The sequence below is a fragment of the Aplidium turbinatum genome, chromosome 5 (assembly GCF_918807975.1).
Source record: "Aplidium turbinatum chromosome 5, kaAplTurb1.1, whole genome shotgun sequence".
NCBI lineage: Eukaryota > Metazoa > Chordata > Ascidiacea > Aplousobranchia > Polyclinidae > Aplidium > Aplidium turbinatum.
In genome coordinates this window covers 6,000,521-6,019,232 of record NC_137476.1, presented here as the reverse complement: position 1 = coordinate 6,019,232, position 18,712 = coordinate 6,000,521, and the positions used below count along the sequence as shown (strand labels likewise).

The window sequence follows — 18,712 nt, the reverse complement described above, 5'->3', positions numbered from 1 at the left end:
TTAAAAATGCGTTTATAGAGGCTCAAAGTAAGCGTTGCAGCAACGCAACGTCAGCGATTAATGGGTTAAAGAAAAAAGTTGCTTGTGTAAAGCCTGTCTGCTTTGATGATTTTTTAAACAAACAAAATGCTTGTGTAAAGTTCTTACTTCGATTTGCTTCTTGCATGCCCATTTCTACTGCTTCAGTGACAAATCCTTTTCCCTTTTTTCTGCAAAAAATCCGCATCTATACAGCAGTGTCGACAGCAGAGAATAAGATAATTTTATCGAAATACAATCTTTGAAATAAAAACGTTAACGAAAAGTCAGAAAGGAAATGTAGCAATTGTAGCATACAAAGATTATTTCATACACCGAATGTGGTGCAAAAAATATCCGTCTTGTGATCCGTCCTAAAAAGGATCGCTCAAAACTTTGGAACGCCTGTTCACTTACAAAAAGTAATGATGCACAATTCTCACAGAAACTATATGATCCACTTACCGACGAGCAAACACCAATGTGACGACTACGATCATCAGCAATATTAGAATGACCGGCGCTGCTACCCAATCTACAGAGGGTTTCAATATGTTTAAAACGAATTTAAACATCCATTTTAATGTACTGTACAGTAATATAACTAATAAAAAATTAAAATATAAGGTTGTGTCTCAAAAATTCAAAAACATTTATTAAAATATATTTTAGTATCAGGAAAAAACAGCTAAAACATATTCTGCATAAAGTAATATTGTATACTGTAATACATATATATCATGTATATCAGATATCATAAGTAGAGAATATTATTATACCAGTGCTTTCCGTAGAATTAGGAAGTGTGACCGAAGTTGTGTCTGATTGGATAGTAACCGTAGCAACATCACTAGATGCCAGTAATATGTTTCCATCCAAAGTAGGTGTTGCAGATATAATGTAAATTCTAAAAAATAAATTTATAGAAAAGGCTAATTAAATATCCAAAAGCATGATAAATAATTCAGTTCTACACACGTATATACAATAATTATTACAGTAATATTGGAGGTGCTGCCTCAGCGCCTCACATGCTCTTCTGTGCCTGGAAATTGGCGACCACGGAGTACCAAGACTGCTTGAACTCACGCTTTTGTAAGTTTACTTTTTCTCATTTCAGTAACAAGAGAAAGCAATGAGAAAGCATTTTGTTTTTCTATTATATTTTAGCATTTTACTACGACAAGACTTTGGGTGTGGATCCACTAACCGAAGTTGTGGATTTACCAATTGGAAAATTTTGTATCGCGTTATTATGTAATGTGACTTAAAAAACGGCTAGATCCAATATCCGTAGATCTTAGAAGCCGCGACTGCTGTATTTCGTTTGCGCAGAGCAATAACAAACTCAATTTTAGTTTATTACATTTAATATTTGGCAAATATTGTTTTAAAATGACTTGTCACTTGTTTAGTCTTTGTTTTTTCAAACATCCTTTTTTGATTTAGAGTTATTTCATAAAAAGTTGTTTATTTCATTTGCATTGTTGTGACATTTTCATTGCCAGAGATTGTGACTTGTCTACAGTGTACTGTACACGTATGTCACTTTCCTTCAGTGTCGCATTACACATCGACAAAATCTCAGCCATAATCGAAAGGTTTGATTGATAAATCAAAATATACTATTTAGCGTCTAGCTTGAAATTTGCAAAGTAAGTTAAATGTAAACAAAGTTTAGGTAACCATGGTTGCATAAAAAGTATAAATTTAAAGTTGATCTATTGAGTGATGCCTTGCCTCAAATATCTGATAGCTTACTTGTACGTTTCATTTTGAGCAAGAGGAAAGTTTCGTGCGTGATACACTTCACCGCTTGTTGTGCTGCGTCTCTGTCGTATTGATGACCTAACGCTTGACGTGTCCGCGACATCACAGCTTGTAGTTTGGTTGTCACCCAAGGAGATATTGCGTTTTGCTTGCAAGCTGATAAACAATAAGCATAAATTTATCCTTTCAAATCATAATAAACCTTTATTGGAGAAACAGCAACTGTTAGTTGAACTAAATCAAAATAAAGCAAAGTGACAATTGCAGATTTAGCATTTCGCAACGGTTCATCTACCCGAGTGCTTCAGATGGTGATGTGCTGATTGCCCTATGATCACTGTATTTTGGGAGTTTGTTAAAACATGCACAGTGTAAAATTCCAAAACAGAATCATACCCAATTAATGAAATTTAAGAGGAAACCATTTAATAAAAAAAATGCAAAAAAAATGGCATTTAGATTTCGATCAGCAGTCGGCCACTTCTATTCCAATAAGCACAAGTGAGATTTGGCACCGTCATCGGCCGAGCAAATGCAGCGCGAAGAAACAATTGCTGACCATGTCGTTCTTGAATAATGTACAATACATGTAGAATACAGGCACCAAAAGGTATGTATGATATAACAGCACTAGGCGAAGTTACCCTGACGTGGCTTTCCAACAGTAGCCTTGAAATCTGAACAAGTGAACAACCCTATTTCACACGAAAAAAGAAGCTGTTACATTATGTTTTCGAAACTTTGCTGTTGACGATTTTAGGGTACAAAAACTTACTGCGCAACAGCAAAAGCCAGATATGGAAGTCCACTTTCTGCTCCTGATAAATTAGTGGACTCTAAGGCATTGAGGAAAGATTGCGAAAAAACTTCTGGTTTGCCATTGGACAATGATGAGTTAGCAATTTGCGCAACAAGGAAATAACAACTGTAGGAATAACGTCATGAATGAAAAAGTGTGTTGGTGTAAAAATGACTATATGCGAGGTGTAACGCTTGTTTAGTTGTTTGATAGACTTTGGTCATACAATGATTTTCAAAATAAGAAATGGTTAAATAAGTGGTTAACAATGAAGATTAAAACGTCCACGATACCGAACAGCTTCCGTTATTTTGCGAACGCATTTCAAGCTACATATCACACAAACTGATGGTCACATAGCGTACAGTACATGAAACTTACTTTTCTTATTTTAATCACCTGATTGGGCCATTAAACTCGTCTGACGGATTTATCATAACTGAAATGTTATTAATGGATAACCAAAATAAAGTAGGACTGGCCAAATCGAAAGGTTCTGTGAAAGAAATGAATATATTTGGTTTATTTCTAGTTTATATGATTTTGCTTTACCCTAAGGCCTCAGGTCATAAATAACCATTTATTAGATTAATAAATTTAAAACTTTAATTTAATGTTCTTCTTTAATCAAAGTGGTCACATAGGAACAACCAAACTGACTACAATGCGGAATTGCAATAGACAAGCAATAAAAACTGCAAAGTATCGTATTATTTTGTTGTTAGTCATTTTATACGTCAGAAAAAAAAATATAAGCAGTACAAGGTACAATAATCGATATGCCAGTGCTCCAACAACAGGAATAGATAACAGAGCCTTAAAAAGTTTAAAACATGTATATGCACTTGTTTGAGTAATAACTTGCACGTCTGTCGCTTGCAAAGCCACAAAACCATAAAAAATAGGTCCATGACAAACAGATATGTTAAAGGGAAAGCACGTAACCTAAATGTATGTTATAAAAACTCACAAAACGCTTTTTTTTAAAGCAATTATGTAAATGAATGATTACTTATTGTGCTTTGAAGGGGCTATTAACAGAGCTTCGGTAGAAAGTTTGCCTTTAACAGTTCACAGAAAAACTAAATTTTGGAAAGCGTGAGTACGTGTCAATAAGCAAAGATCTCAACGAATACCTGTAATTGGTGCAATGCATTCTCCAATCGCTTTGGCTGCTACTCCATCACCGGCACATGATTGGCCAAACACTTCAATCACATGCCGGCGATTCGGTAAAGCAGGAAAAGAAACAGATCGATATTGTGACGTCACATACAGTTGGGTGTTCTTTTCTATGAAGGACTTGGCAATTGATTTGTCACTGCTATTTCGTGAAATGTTAAGGAATTTTAGAACGGTGACCTGTTAGTGATAATTATTTGTTAACGTTATACGAAAGCATGGTAAAACAATAAGCCACACAAGCAAACATGTATTAACAAAACGTGCATCAAGAGCAATAAGAAGTTAGGTTATACTAGACGCAGATAAAACCACAATGTAATATTTAATACATTTTGCAGTACCTCATTTTTTATATAAAATACATTTTTATATCATCTAGATTGTTTATTTCTTCTTTTTAATGCGCCAAAGGCAAACTTCTGTAGTTCAAGTGACAATAATAGTAAATAACATTTACTTTTTGACTAGTGCAAGGAAGATAGCAACGGGCACTAAATTTTTATCTTTTGCCCAAGTGCTTCTCAAACCACAGGTCACAACCCAGAAGTGGGTCACCGTTTGAGGTTGGTCTGAAGGTTGATTTCAAATATAATTTGAAGTTAGTGCATAGTCAAATTGAACACTAATTGCCCTTTTATTTTTTTTACGTTGCAGATATAATCATGATTACAGATGTAATCATACTGCACTGATGAGACCGGAAGGTCGAAACGGTGTGCACTGTCTGCAGTTATGTGATGTACATATATTTTTATGCTTGACAAAAATAAAAAAGTATCTTAAAAACTCTTGACGACACTAACTTCATTTATTCGTGATACAACAGAGTAAAGTCTCTATCAAGTTCTATGCTAATTTTCTTGTTTGTGTTTGCTTTGAAGCTTAGAAAACAATTGCCAAAGCATTGCTTTTAGTTTACGCTTAGTGTTTGAGTGGTTTCAAGAAAGCTCAAGAAGCAATGCTTTAAGCCTTGTCAGTGCTAATTCATGTGGAGCCTATTGATTAGTTTACAATTATGTCACTAAATACTTAAAAATTACCTTACAGTAGAAGCTTTATTTGTAGGCCTATATGGTTTTACTTCTACTTAATATTGGAATGTGAACAAAAAATACAAATCTTTATTCTTACAGCAAAATTTTCGATTGTATGTTCCTTGTCTTGTGGCCACGTCCACGTGACTATGCAGGTATTGTTGGTGGTTTGTTGTAACGTCGCATTGTTCAATGGTTCAGGTGTGACGTACCCTGTCACTTGGGCAGAAGTTGAGATTATTGGTTTCGAACAATGTGCGAGATCAACCGATATCTGAAAACAAATAAAAAGAAAAACATTTGGCGATTATACTGCATAATTAATGTTTGCTTTCAGGTATTTTTCAAATGTAGAAGATGTCTACTGTACTACTGCATATCAGAGTGAAAAGCCTTTACAAGTAACAATAAACTAAAATCACACAGGCTACAATAAAAAATAAACAAATAAAATGCCATCGATTAATCACCACAACTATTTTTCAAATAGGAACAGCTTTCTCTTGCGTGCATGGCTGCTGAGTACTTTTTTTCAGCCTGGTGTTACAGAACATATGCAAACATATTAGACATCGCTCCAAAAATCAGCTCTTAATTAATAACTGTTGGAAAACACTCCACGACTCAACTAACTCTCAATAACAGATCGGAATCCGCTTCAGACTTTCCCATACAACAACAATCACCTCAACACCCTCATCACGTTGATGCTGTCGCTTTGAAATAACAACATGTTTCGCTGGCATTTGTATGACTCACCATTTGAAGTGAATCTCAAACAATACAAACAATTTATCGTTGCACACTTTCCGGACCTACAATAGTGAAACTGAAACTTTTCCATCTTGAAATTTAAACTGGTTATATAGAAATTAGAGGATGATATTTGAAATATTTCTTTAACACCAAAAAGGCAAAGAAACATATAGGCTAATACACTACGCGAATTAAAACTTCTTAGGTTGATAAAATGACTCTGATTCAACGTGAATGTTGATTCAGTCCAATGCAGGTGTTTTCAAAAACTAGTAGTAAAAAGAATTCATAACTTTTTGTTGTCACTTTCGCTCAACCATACAGAAACTGCTGGCAAAATTACGGTACGGCTTTCCAATTTAGGTCACACGGGATGCCAAACTTCGATATGGGAGAGACTTGGTCAGAAACAAATCGGTGACTCTGTTCAGACGTTGGTCGATTTAAACACAACGTGTTCCAATGAAGCTGGTGTTACTTACCAGACTGCTTCTGTGTTTAATTTCCAACGATGTAGCACAACTTTCATAATTGCGCTCTTTTTCTGACATGCAGGAAATGCGAAACGTAAAGCGCTAACGCCTGGGCAATGCAGTGGGTACAACTAATAGAGGGAGTCACCTAAATTAAGGGGGTGAGCACGAAAATTACTTAAGTCACATTGAACAAAATAAATTCAGAACACTTCGAACATCTGTACTATGAACTTTGAACACATTTACAAGATATCTGCACCTAATTTTTAGAACTTAAATTTCCAAAAGTACTTTTTCTGGTGTAGATATTTTGCTAGGGTATTTATGGTTGATGGTGCGTAATTGCTTGCAAAGATCCGAATTTTTTTAACGTAACTTGAGTATATATTTTTCGTTCTTACCTCTTCAATTACTATTCTGTGAGCACAAAAATTCATCTTGGCTACACCTTGCAATCAAAGCAAAATTAATAATGTGCTTGTACGTTTTTCTTCATGTCAAATGTATTGACATTAGAGCACTAGTGTATGATGTATACAACAAATTAACTATAAGGGTAACCTTCACTTCGTATCTCTCTCGAGAGTTTAATTCATAAAATAAATGTGAGTATGCTTCCTTTCCAGTTTCCATATCACTTAGATTGTAATGGATCACTTCAGTTGTGTTTTTTCCATTGAGAGTGAGAGTGTGGTTAACTTTTGCCATATTTTGGGATGGGCGCCAGGTAACGTGTAACTCAGTTGTGTTACCACTACCACAAAGACGAGGCGTAATCGCGAGAAAGGTAGGAATTTCTCTGGCTGGTAAAAAACAAAACCGAATTGATTATATCAACAAAAATTAACAAAACTTAAAGTACTGAAAGACATGTTCTACATCGAGAACTGTTTGAGCAACTAAACTATGTGGAAAAAATACTAGACAAATAGCATAAAAGTCTAAGTCCATATGGGGAAGAACCTAAAAAGTAATGTTGTTGCGGAAAACAAAACTAATATGTCAAAATACTATTTTATTACTTTGAACTACAGTATACTACAAGCAACACCAAAAGCATGAAAGAAAACGCTTGTGCTTTTTTGTAAAATTAACATTATCATATATAAAAACAGAGAGAGACTGTTCACCATCAGGCATTTGATAATTAAAGTAATTTGCGTTCTTCTAGTGACTATTTCCTAGGTTACTTTACCTCCTGATGTTAAAGATGATAACTAGCTTTTTGTATTTCCGAAGTTTCGTCAGTCAGCACGACTGACTTTATCAATGTGGCTAAAACAACCTGTTCAGCAACGATGGCATAACACAAAAACATACTGATAAAATGAATAAAGTGATTCTTGCTGCTTTGCTTTATTCATTTTATCAGTATGTTTTTGTGTTATGCCATCGTTGCTGAACAGGTTGTGTTAACCTGTTTTAGCCACCTTGATAAAGTCAGTCGTGCTGACTGACGAAACGTCGGAAATACAAAAACCTAGTTATCATCTTTAACATCAGGAGGTAACCTAGTAAATAGTCACGAGAAGAACGCAAATTACTTTAATTATTATCATATATTATAATGCTTAATTATTATGTGATAGCACAAACATAGTCCGGTTGCCAAATCCAATTTTTTGGCTGAACCTGGAAATTTTATGCAAAGTTTTTTTTTATTGGTTTTGGTACGCTAGGGTCTACTCTTTCAGAATCTGGCGGGTGCACTCCGTGCAGCCTTGAGCGTTTTGGGAAATTCAAGATGGCGTCCAAAATGACCGCCGTTTCAGATAACTCCCTATAACTCAGTTAGTATTTGACCTAGGATGATATTTTTGGTGTCTAACCATGTGTTTTGAGGGGCAAGGAATCCATTGAAACTATTTATTTGACTGGTTGGGGATTGCATCATGTAGAAATGCAATAATGCCACCAATAGGGCTGCCGTATTACAAAATTCAAACAAAAACAAACAAATTCACTTGTATTTGGTCTAAAATGATAATTTTGGTGTCTATCCATATGTTTCGTGGACAAGGAATCCATTTCAAGGACTAGAACAGTTGCATATGAATTACATCACAGTAAAATCCAAAATGGCTGCTGATATATTTGCCGAATACTTAGCCTAATCACTTTGCTTTCTGACTGCACGAGGTTAGAATTGGTGGAGAGAAAATGCGTCTTCAATTGGAAATTCAGCTGTGATGACAAATCAGAAAGACTTACTGAGGCAGGCTCTGCCAGAATTCAGAACATTATTAGGTGTAGCAGGATCTACAATGACGATGTACACATTTCGCTGCAGGAAAAACTTGAAAATAATGCTAACTTAACCATTGACTGCCATAAAAGCTGTGTTTCTAGTTACACATCCACTCATCATGTTAAAGTGTTTATTAAGCGAAAACATTCCCAAAAACCATCATTCTATGTTCCCCCAAAGACAAGGCGACATTCGTCCGCTTGTGGAAAGTTTGATCTCCTTCAGGACTGTTTGTTTTATGGAGAAAAATGTGAACTCCAGAAAGACAGTAAGAATCCATCACGTTGGAGAACTGCTTATAAATTCAGACAAATACTCAGTCCAGATAGAAAGACAACCCTGAAGGAATCGATCTTAGAGACATGTGTTGTTCGAAATGATTACTTGGCTGAACAAGTTAGACTCCGCATTCATGGGATTGTGGGTGATCTCCATGCTGCTGAAGCAAGATACCACACAGACTGTCGGGCATGCTTTCTGTCTCTCGATCACGTAACATTTGCAGCAACTAAGTCAGATTAACTTGAACAAGATGATCCTGCCACGGAATACGTCATTGGTGTGATGAAGAAAGAACAGTCACAACTTTGGAATTCGATTGAACTGTACAAACTATACACGGAAAATGGGAGAAAAATTCATTCACGGAAAACCCTGCTACGGAAATTGTCAGATATGAGGCATGCAAATAAATGCTTTCCTATTTCTTTGCCGCTGGCCATGTGCATTATGCAAGGTATGGTATGTGCTACCTAAGAGCAATGGAAGCCCTCCCAGAAAAGGTACTAGTCCGCTTCATGAAAGGGCATGTGATGAGGCACCAGCGCGGACTATGGAATGATATGTTTATAGAAACTACTTTCATGAGATATGGCCATGCCCCAAATGGCATCATAGGAAAAACCTTGAAGCCGGATACGCTCAAGATCTGGGCATTGAGTCTTCATACATGTAGTACTGTGGAGGCTGCTCTGGGCGAAATGCTTGGAGATTCTGGAGACCAGGGAAGTGGACATAAGGACGAAAAGAAGGCACGTATAGAGAATGACAACAAGAACCGAAAAGCCATAAAGACGAAGCTTCAAAAATGTATGGATCCACTTGATCCCGAGAAACATCCAGAGGATCTAGTGAACATTGCAACTGGTCAACATGGAACCCCGGCAGTGAATGTGCAGGAGGCTGTACAGAAAGGATTCAAACAGATGTGCGAATTTGGAGAGAATTTACCTGATGGTTTACATGAAACAATTCACAAGACCGTGACTACCATGGTGGCTAAAAAGAAACATGTGAATGTGGGAGGTAGTAAAGTGTACGACATGAATGTCATCTATTCCAGGGTCATAGGCCAACAGGCTAGTGGGTGTGATGTTGACGTAACAGATGTCCTATCTTACGAAGTGGCCCCAGTACCAACGTCTATGTTTGACCCCACAGGAGAAATGAGAGCTGCAACATCAAAGTCTTCCTTAAAGCGACAACTTCAGGTTGAGTTATCTGCTCGGACAACAGCAAGTGACACTTCAGTAGTTGTGATTGATGGTTCCGCTTCCGCCCTACTCTGGGTGATTCCTTGGCCTGCAGAGGGCACCACTACAGACTACGCAAACAACTTAAAACATGCCATTGCCAAGAGACTAAAAGTTGGGGACGTTCACCTAGTGTTCGATCGGTACTACGATTACAGTACTAAGAATGTCACCAGAAGTGCTAGGGCCACTGGAGTTAGCCGAGTCCACGAGCTGCAGTTGAACACCAAGTTACCACCTCAAAAGACTGTATTGACGGTGACCGAAAACAAGAAGCAGTTGATAAACCTGATTGTCAAACTTCTGATTGAAGACGAATAATTCCATGAATACACCCAAAGTCACCAGTTGATAGTGATTGCTGAGGACGTTGCCCCATTTGAGATCAGCCATGGTGGTGTAGTGATCAGGAGGGCGGACCTTTCAACTAGTCATGAGGAAGCAGACAATATCATTGTCCAACAGGTGATGCTGTCTGCTCGAAATAATGAAGAGAGTGGTGTAACTGTGATATCCGATGACACTGACGTTTTCATTCTCTTGCTTCATTATTATCACGCTGGAAGCATGAAAAATCGTATCACCATGGAATCATCAATTAAGGAACGAACAGTCATTGACATTGGAAAAACCGTAGAGAAGCATGTGTCTTTTGTGAATGAACTCATGCCAGCCCATGCTCTTACTGGGTGTGATACGGTAGCATGCTGCTATGGGGTTGGCAAAGGTACTGCATTGAAGGTTCTGAAAGATGGTCACTCACTGTCACTTTTAGGGGTCATTGATTCTCCCATAGAATCAGTGATTGCACAGGCAACCACATTCATGTCAGCCTGTTACGGCCAATATACTACGCGTAAATCAATGTCCGAAACACGCTGGAGGGTATAGGCATCCAAAACGGGTCGGGCCTCCGCGATACCACCAAAACTTTGTTACCTTCATCCTACAAGTGAGGCCTTTAAAGAGAATGTAAGAAGGCCCCATCACCAAGCCGTTGTGTGGCGTTCACTGGAAGACAGCAATCCGCCTGAACTTGATGTAGAAATGTACGGATGGGTGAGAGACTCGAAACTTAAAACGCTACAACCGGTCCTCCTTCCGCAAATGTTGAACTCGCCCCAGAAATTGTCATGCGCATGATCAGATGTGGATGCAAGAGTGACAACCCCTGCAGAACGCTTTCTTGCAGCTGCTCAAGGGATGGTTTGAAATGTACAATATTCTATGCGCGTTATGCTGCAGGTTGCAGCCAGATTGTTACTTAGCATTTTAATTCAATTGGACAACGTCACAGATTTATGGACTAGCTTAATGACGAAATGATAACCACAACTGACTGTCCTGTGACTTTGAGAGAGGCTTGTACATTACTAATGGTAACATTTGTGATAACTAATGGTGACATTCGTGAGTGATGTTATATGTTAGATGGTATTTCACAAGCAAAGTCGCAGAAACAATGATTTTCTGTAAGTATTCAGCAAATATATCAGCAGCCATTTAGGATTATACTGCAATGTAATTCATATGCAACTGCTTTAATCCCTTAAATGGAATCCTTGTCCACGAAACATATGGATAGACACCAAAATTATCATTCTAGACCAAATACAAGTGAATTTGTTTGATTTTGTTTGAATTTTGTAATACGGCAGCCTATTGGTGGCATTATTGCATTTCTACATGATGCAATCCCCAACCAGTCAAATAAATAGTTTCAATGGATTCCTTGCCCCTTGAAACATATGGTTAAACACCAAAATTATAATCCTAGGTCAAATACTAACTGAGTTATAGGGAGTTATCTGAAACGGCGGCCATTTTGGACGCCATCTTAAATTTCTCAAAACGCTCAAGTATGCACGGAGTGCACCCGACAGATTCTTAAAGAGTAGATCCTAGCATACCAAAATCAATTAAAAAAAAACTTTGCATAAAATTTCCAGGTTCAGTCATACTTCTGCCGGACTAACAGTGTTTTCTTGTGGTACGTGGTAAGTAAAAGTGCGTACTTTAACATACAATTAAAAGAAAAAGGGATGAACTATTTTCTGGCAGATTGGCTATGCTGCAAGTACAAGTTGGTTAAATTTCTTCAAGTATACCTTTGTACATTAATTAACCCCTTGAAGGTTGGGGGGGGGGGCTGTCAATTCAAATTTTTTGTATCAACAGTTGTATCTCTGAAACTACTGAGGTTGCGATTACGAGATTTCTTGATTTTTCCTAACTTTTATTTACCTCTATTGAGCTGAAATTTTGAGCGAATAAAAGTTATAAATTGAGAGATATAAGGCATTTCTCAGCACATCCTCTGAAATATTTCATATTCTATTTATATGTTATTTTGCATTATTATATGTTATTTTGCATTATTATATTATTTTGCATAAAAAATATAGATTCAAATTGAGATTATGTAAAAAAATTTTAATTACAACATTGCAATGCATGTTCTTCATTAATCCACCAAAAAACAATGTGTAAACTCACGCTACAATTACAGTCATAAGTCACCTCAACATTTCAACGTATATGAGCAGTTCTAAATTTCACATAGTTTTAATTTTCGGATATGCTCAGTGTAAATAAATTTACGAAGTTAATCCCAAATTTTGAAACCGTGCCTTAAAAAATAAAAGAGATATCACTCCTAAAGCACAAGAAGAATCGACAGCCCCCCCCCCCCCCAAACTGAGCAAGATTCCAGGAGCCCAACCTTCAAAGCGTTAATAGTTTATAGACATTTACTTTGCTAGTTTTGTGTTGAAAACCTTACCTGGCTTCTGACAAATATAATGAGCTTTGAAAGTGTTATTTGTTTCTGAACAATCTTGTGTTTTCCATTTGTTGCTTTTAGACATGTAGGTGCAGGGGAAGTTTGTGTTTGGTTCTCCTTCTTCCCAGTTCGAGTAAGTTATTTCTTGCTGATTAGGCCAAAGTCTTACCCCGTTTTCATTTAGTTTTAATCCAATCCACACGTCTAAAAAACGCAATTGCACAAAATCAACTGAATAATTTTAATCATTTCATATTTCTAGGAAGGAAATTTGTTGGTAGAGCTAATTTAAAAACAAACTTCGAGAGAAAAACTGTAAACCATATGTTAATGAGTTTTTGCAATTTAAATTTACTACAGCAGTGAATCTAGGATTTTTTTGGATCATTAAATATAGGAAACCAGATTGAAGATTAATCACGTAACTACTGTACATGCTTGAATATCAGAAATACAAACCAGCTGATTGCCATGTTGACTGATTTACACGCTTGTTGACACTTTTTTCCAAAAAAGTTTGTATTGCTTTATCAGGAATGAAAGCAAGATTCGAAGCAAGATCCATGCATGCATTCTTGGCGCTATCAGCAACATATTTTTTATCGGATGAAAATATGAAATAATTATCTTCAAATGGTTCATAAGAATCTGAAGAAAATGATACCATTATAGTACAATTAACACAGAAATTCATAGGCTATGATGGTACATTGTGCTTGAATGATCCACAAGTACTCTTAACTCTTCTGTTTTCTAAAAATAACCGGCTGAAAATAGAAGGAAAGTCTATAACTTTAAACTAGTTTCTTTTTAATACATTGTTTGTGACTAATCCAGTCAGATTTAAAAATGGTTAAGTATTTACAGCTTGTAAAAATATTTGTAAGCTTATTAATACTGAAACATAGCTGGATGTTACAAACTTAATTTTAGACACTTTTAGAAAAACTACGTTAAAACAAATTTTGTATTGAATATTGTTAAGACTCCATAGTGTCCTCGTCACTAAATTTATCATAAGAAGAAAATAAAAACAGTGCTGTGATCAACACTTCTGGCTATCTCTACACTCATCACCATCATGCACAATAATTCAAACAAAGTATCAGCATAAAACGGCCCAAAACAGATCACTTGAGATGTTATACTTCTTCTTGTTCATGATATGGTAGAAGTCACGTTATTTCATCCAGGCACTGCACACTGCACAGCCATATACTGATAGTAAAATATGAAAAACTATTTTAATAAAATATGCATAACCAGCAGGGAAGCGGAAACCTATAATTGTCTGTTTTAACGTTGGTTTCCTGGCGAGGACACTATGAGGTGTTGAAAACAATAATATTTTTGTTCTAATATTTGTTCTAATGTAATTTTTCTTTGAGTGTTTAAAAATAAGTATGATGCATCTGGCTATGTTAGTTGATTTTGTGTGTTTATGGTACAGCAAGACAAACTCTCTGCCAAATCTCAATCATTGATACAACACTCTAACATGCACTTAATCAGAAGAGTATTGGTAGTGGGAATCAACGATAAATTTATCTAATACTTTCTGCATTGTTAATAGTTTTGTAACAAGAGTTTGCAGAACTTGAAGAACTTTTATCAAGATGACGTAAATTCTTATTTAATTAAATTCAGCGCATAAGATAGCATGTTAAATAGAAATTAGATAAGCAGACTGCTCAAAAAAGCTAATTTTTTTGTAATCATTTTGAAATGCATTTTGTCGTAATAAAAATAACGCTGCAATACGATAGCCACCAAGGTGGAAGACAGTAAGGTTAATGATGGAAACTGACAACAAGACGCAAAGTGAAACTCACAGTTATTCAGTTTGAATGAACGCATCTTTATTTCACTTGACTCGTTCTTGACTGCCCAACATGATACCTTACTCCTTCCCAAGCACAATCCACCAGCTGACATTGTCAATTTAGATTCGACTTCAAATCCAGTTACTGAAGTTTCAATGTTGAATAGTGATCCATTAGAAATCAAGCCATTCTCAAAAGGACTTTTGAACATTTCATCATACGTGATTTTCCAATTCACACTTGGAATTGGATTCCCTTCTATCACGCATTTCAATGTAAAGTTGTTGCTGAAGATGTTGATTGATGGTGAAGATATAATGAGACGAGGAGTTACTGTGACGAACAGAAGATGTTGACGAACTTAGTTCTAAACGTATTTAGAACCAAAGTTTATTGGAACAATCCTAAACGTATTGTAAATATTTTCTAAACGTATTAAACAGTTCGGTAGAAAACATACTTAGGATTGTAAACAATGTACACTTATTTCCAAACGTATTGACAAAATATCTGCGGCTGAAAAAAGATAAAAAAATCCCAAATTGTGCCTTTTGTTATATTGATGCTTTCCAAACCGCTCAGGAAGCAACGTGCAATTATGAATAATACTCAACAAGCATTTGTTACAACTGTAAGTTCAGTAAGTTTAGAACTAGGTGCTCTGAATAATACTTTTCATTTTTAATTTGACTTTGCCTTGAAATACTTTGTAGCAAGTGTTTGCTGTTTGCAAGATGAAATCTAATGTTTCATAGACAACTTATGTGTAAGACAAGTGTAATAACCAAAGCATATATAGTAGGCTATCAACTAAATTCATGTTTCAATCATGGCTCCGAAGCAAAAGTTTTTAGAATGTTAAAAATCAAAACTCTTTTTTTGCAATTTTTTTACATCCGAGACTGCCATTATCAAAGCTAACACAGCAATCACACCAACAATAAACTTTATCTACCATTACGTGATCGAATGTGTTCTATAATACATCACAAACCCATTTATGCCTAGCGACCTATATGTAGGTCACCTACTCAAATTAACATTTTTCTTCGCAGGTTCAGTTTTTAGATTTAGACGAAGTCAAAATACATTTATGAGTATTTTTGCAGCATAAATCACCACTAAAATTGCTTTTTTGGTTGAGGCTTGGCATCATTTCCAATTTTCCCGATTTTGCTAAGTCTGAATTTTTGAAGGTGCATGTCGAATTATGATAATAAATCCGCATATGCAAATAAGCTTCCAAAAATATTTGTCACTGTCTTTATTCGTTATGTATCAGCATATATTACAGCCATGGCGCCCTCTAGTAGAGGCCAGGTCATCGCGCGTACTTCAAACGTGACTGACGGCCTATTCTTAACTTAATCAGTTGGGAGGAAGATGTTTCATCTATAGTCTATACTTTTTGCTAAGGTTCTAGTTTTACTGAACTTATTTTTTATATTTTCCTTAACTTGTTCACTAACTATGCATCTTTGCCAGAAAGTAGAAGTTTAGTTACAAACTTTATGAAAAGCTGAAGCAGTTACAGTTATGCAGCTTAGTTTAACAAAATTAGGTATAAGCTACACTGTTTTCGTTTCAAGGAGCTTTTATCTGTTCATGAAGTCATTGGTTACACAGAAAATTCACAACAAACTGCCATTACCAATGTATGTTTTCTTTAAAAAGTTTCTGCCCAGTTTTCTTGAAGAATGTTGTGGGTAAAGTAGGCAGAAAATTGTATTTCTTCCAGGTTTATTAAATTTAGCAAATAGAGTTGGCCTATTTAATAAATCTCCATTTATATGTTCAGTTGCATGCAATGTTACTCACTACTGGTACGTTAGTTTAACAGCTTCAGTCAATTTTGAATGTTGATACTAAATGTTTACCTGTACTTTATATTACAAATCTTCATGTACAGTATTTTTTTGCTTGCCAGCAACATGTCTTTTGTCCACTCACCATTTTCTTATCGATAACATATCAATATTCATAAAAAATTACTTCACTGATATTACATTTATTTTCTTAAATACCAGTACCAAAGCTAATCTTTGTAGAATGTAATGTTATTAATTTGTGTGGATTACTTACTGTAGGCCTATAGATAACTAACAAACCTTAACTAACTTAAATAGTAACTTTCAATAGGCTATACTGGTACTGGTAATACAACAATTTTTAATAGATTGACTGCCCAGTAGGGTGGCTCGTTTTTGAACTTTTTTTTTTAATTCTCTCGGAGTAGTGGGGAAATGGTGCCAATGAGTGAGAAAACGCTCACGACAAAATTTGAGATTCGTAACAAATTGTCTTCAGCCTCCTCATGGGGCCCAAAAATCGAAAATGGGGTCAAAAACGCAATTTTTTTTTTAAATATTTTTAGTTTGGGTAGATACAATATTGTTTAGATATATCTAATTAGCCTAAGAAAAAAAATTGGCATCATTTGAACTATTCCTTCAGCTTCCTCACAGCTTCTGAAAATTTCCATTTTGCTAAAAATTTCGCATTTTTGTGGGTGGTTGCATGATACATAATTGCGTTAGACATTTTGCCAGCTATAAAACGTCATTGTATTTCTCTTTATAGACCTGCCCTGAGGTGTTGCGTCATTTTTTAATGAAATTGGGTTAATTTGGTAGGAAAAAGTGAAGTCTTTTACTTGAATTTACGTCACTTACGAAGTTTGTAGTTATGTAACCACAAACAAAATGCGAAATTTTCACTAAATTAGAACATTTTCAAAAGCTGTTAGAAAGCTGAAGGAATAGTTCAAATGACTTCAATTCTTTTTTTTAGGTTATTTAGATATATCTAAACAATACTGTATCTACCCAAAGTAAAAATATTTTTGAAAAAAATTGCGTTTTTGACCCTATTTTTCGATTTTTGAGCCCCATGAGGAGGCTGAAGACAATTTGTTACGAATCTCAAATTTTGTCATGATTGTTTTCTCACTCATTGGCACCATTTCCCCACTACCCCAAGAAAATTTAAAAAAAAAGTTCAAAAACGAGCCACCCTACTGCCCAGTTTCAACAACTGTTTAGTTTTATAGCATCTGCATTTAATACATGCATGATGGGGGATCTTTATTTGTTATGCTTTCATTTATTTCTCGAGATGTTTGGATTTTTGCAATACAGACATCTTGAGAATTCATGATCTGCATGTCAGTAGAAAGTAGTTAACATGCATGTTTTGATATTATTTAGATTTACTAATCTGATTAATTTGCATGAAAGATAACTCCTCTGTTTTACAAAATGCCTTTAAAGTGTTGCGTACCAAACTGCAATTCAAATTATAAGTCTACTGGGATTGTTGTGTTCATATATAAGTTACCACAGGATGAGGAAGACAGAAAGAAATGGATAGCCATGATATCACGTTCAAGTTTAGTAGTAACGAAACACACATCGATTTGTCGCAAACATTGGCCAGATGATTGCAAGATGGTTGCTTGTCGTGGAAAACTGCGCCCCAGTGAACCCCCAAGTGTCTTTCCCAATATTCCAAGAAGCTGTTTGTCCTCACCTCCTCCCAAATGCAGAAAAACAATACAATCTTCTGCTAGTGTTCGAAATGTTTTGCCAGATGAGATCGCAGAGTTTGAAAAGGCTGATATGCTTACACTGAATGAGGTTGAGAAGAAGTTACATGATTCAGAATTATTTGTATACAGTGATGATGAAAGTAAAATTATTCAGTCAAAAAAATGACGCAAGGTGTACCACATTTCATCATCAAAATAAAAAGTGATTTAACCTATAAATCATTTCACTGTGGATCCTCATGTACAGTTAACACACTTTCAGCAAACAGAGTCACTTCTTGCAATCGTTAGTCTACTCTTCATGAAATTATTCGATTTTTAAAACATAAAGAGCAAAACCACAAAACCCAAATCATTTTTGAGCAACTGAGTGCCATGGGAAAAGAGAAAGTTGGGAAAAGATATTTATTCACCAGATTCAGTCACTAGAGCATTTGAATATTTCGCATTGTCAAGATCAATATACAGCCGATTTCGTGAAGATTACAAGCTCCCGAGTGTTAGTACACTGAAACGTAGGCTATTACTTCGAAAGTGGATAACATAACTGATTTGGCTTTCTTAAAAAATGTTTTAGATGGTTTACCTGCGCGTCAACGTAACTGTGTTTTGTTGTGGGATGAAGTATATATTAAATCTATGATCACATACCATGGTGGCACACTATTCGGCAAAGCTGCAGATCATCCAGAATGCTTAGCAAAAACTGTTTTGGGGATGATGGTAAAGTGCTTGTTTGTTG

General features: G+C 35.8%; 1 protein-coding gene across 1 annotated transcript in view; it reads right to left on the bottom strand.

The window, feature by feature from the left end:
* Positions 1-6,746, bottom strand: part of LOC145770878 (receptor-type tyrosine-protein phosphatase epsilon-like) — a 29,325-nt gene extending 22,579 nt beyond the window's left edge. The window contains exons 1-9 of the mRNA XM_082582621.1: positions 6,600-6,746; positions 4,904-5,080; positions 3,724-3,949; positions 2,987-3,083; positions 2,564-2,713; positions 1,780-1,944; positions 798-925; positions 484-553; positions 148-209 (exon numbers count right to left, since the gene is read on the bottom strand). Of these exons, the coding sequence (XP_082438747.1) occupies positions 148-209; positions 484-553; positions 798-925; positions 1,780-1,944; positions 2,564-2,713; positions 2,987-3,083; positions 3,724-3,949; positions 4,904-5,080; positions 6,600-6,746 (1,222 nt within the window). The remainder of the gene's footprint in view (positions 1-147; positions 210-483; positions 554-797; positions 926-1,779; positions 1,945-2,563; positions 2,714-2,986; positions 3,084-3,723; positions 3,950-4,903; positions 5,081-6,599) is intronic.
* Between the last annotated feature and the right edge of the window lie 11,966 nt (positions 6,747-18,712).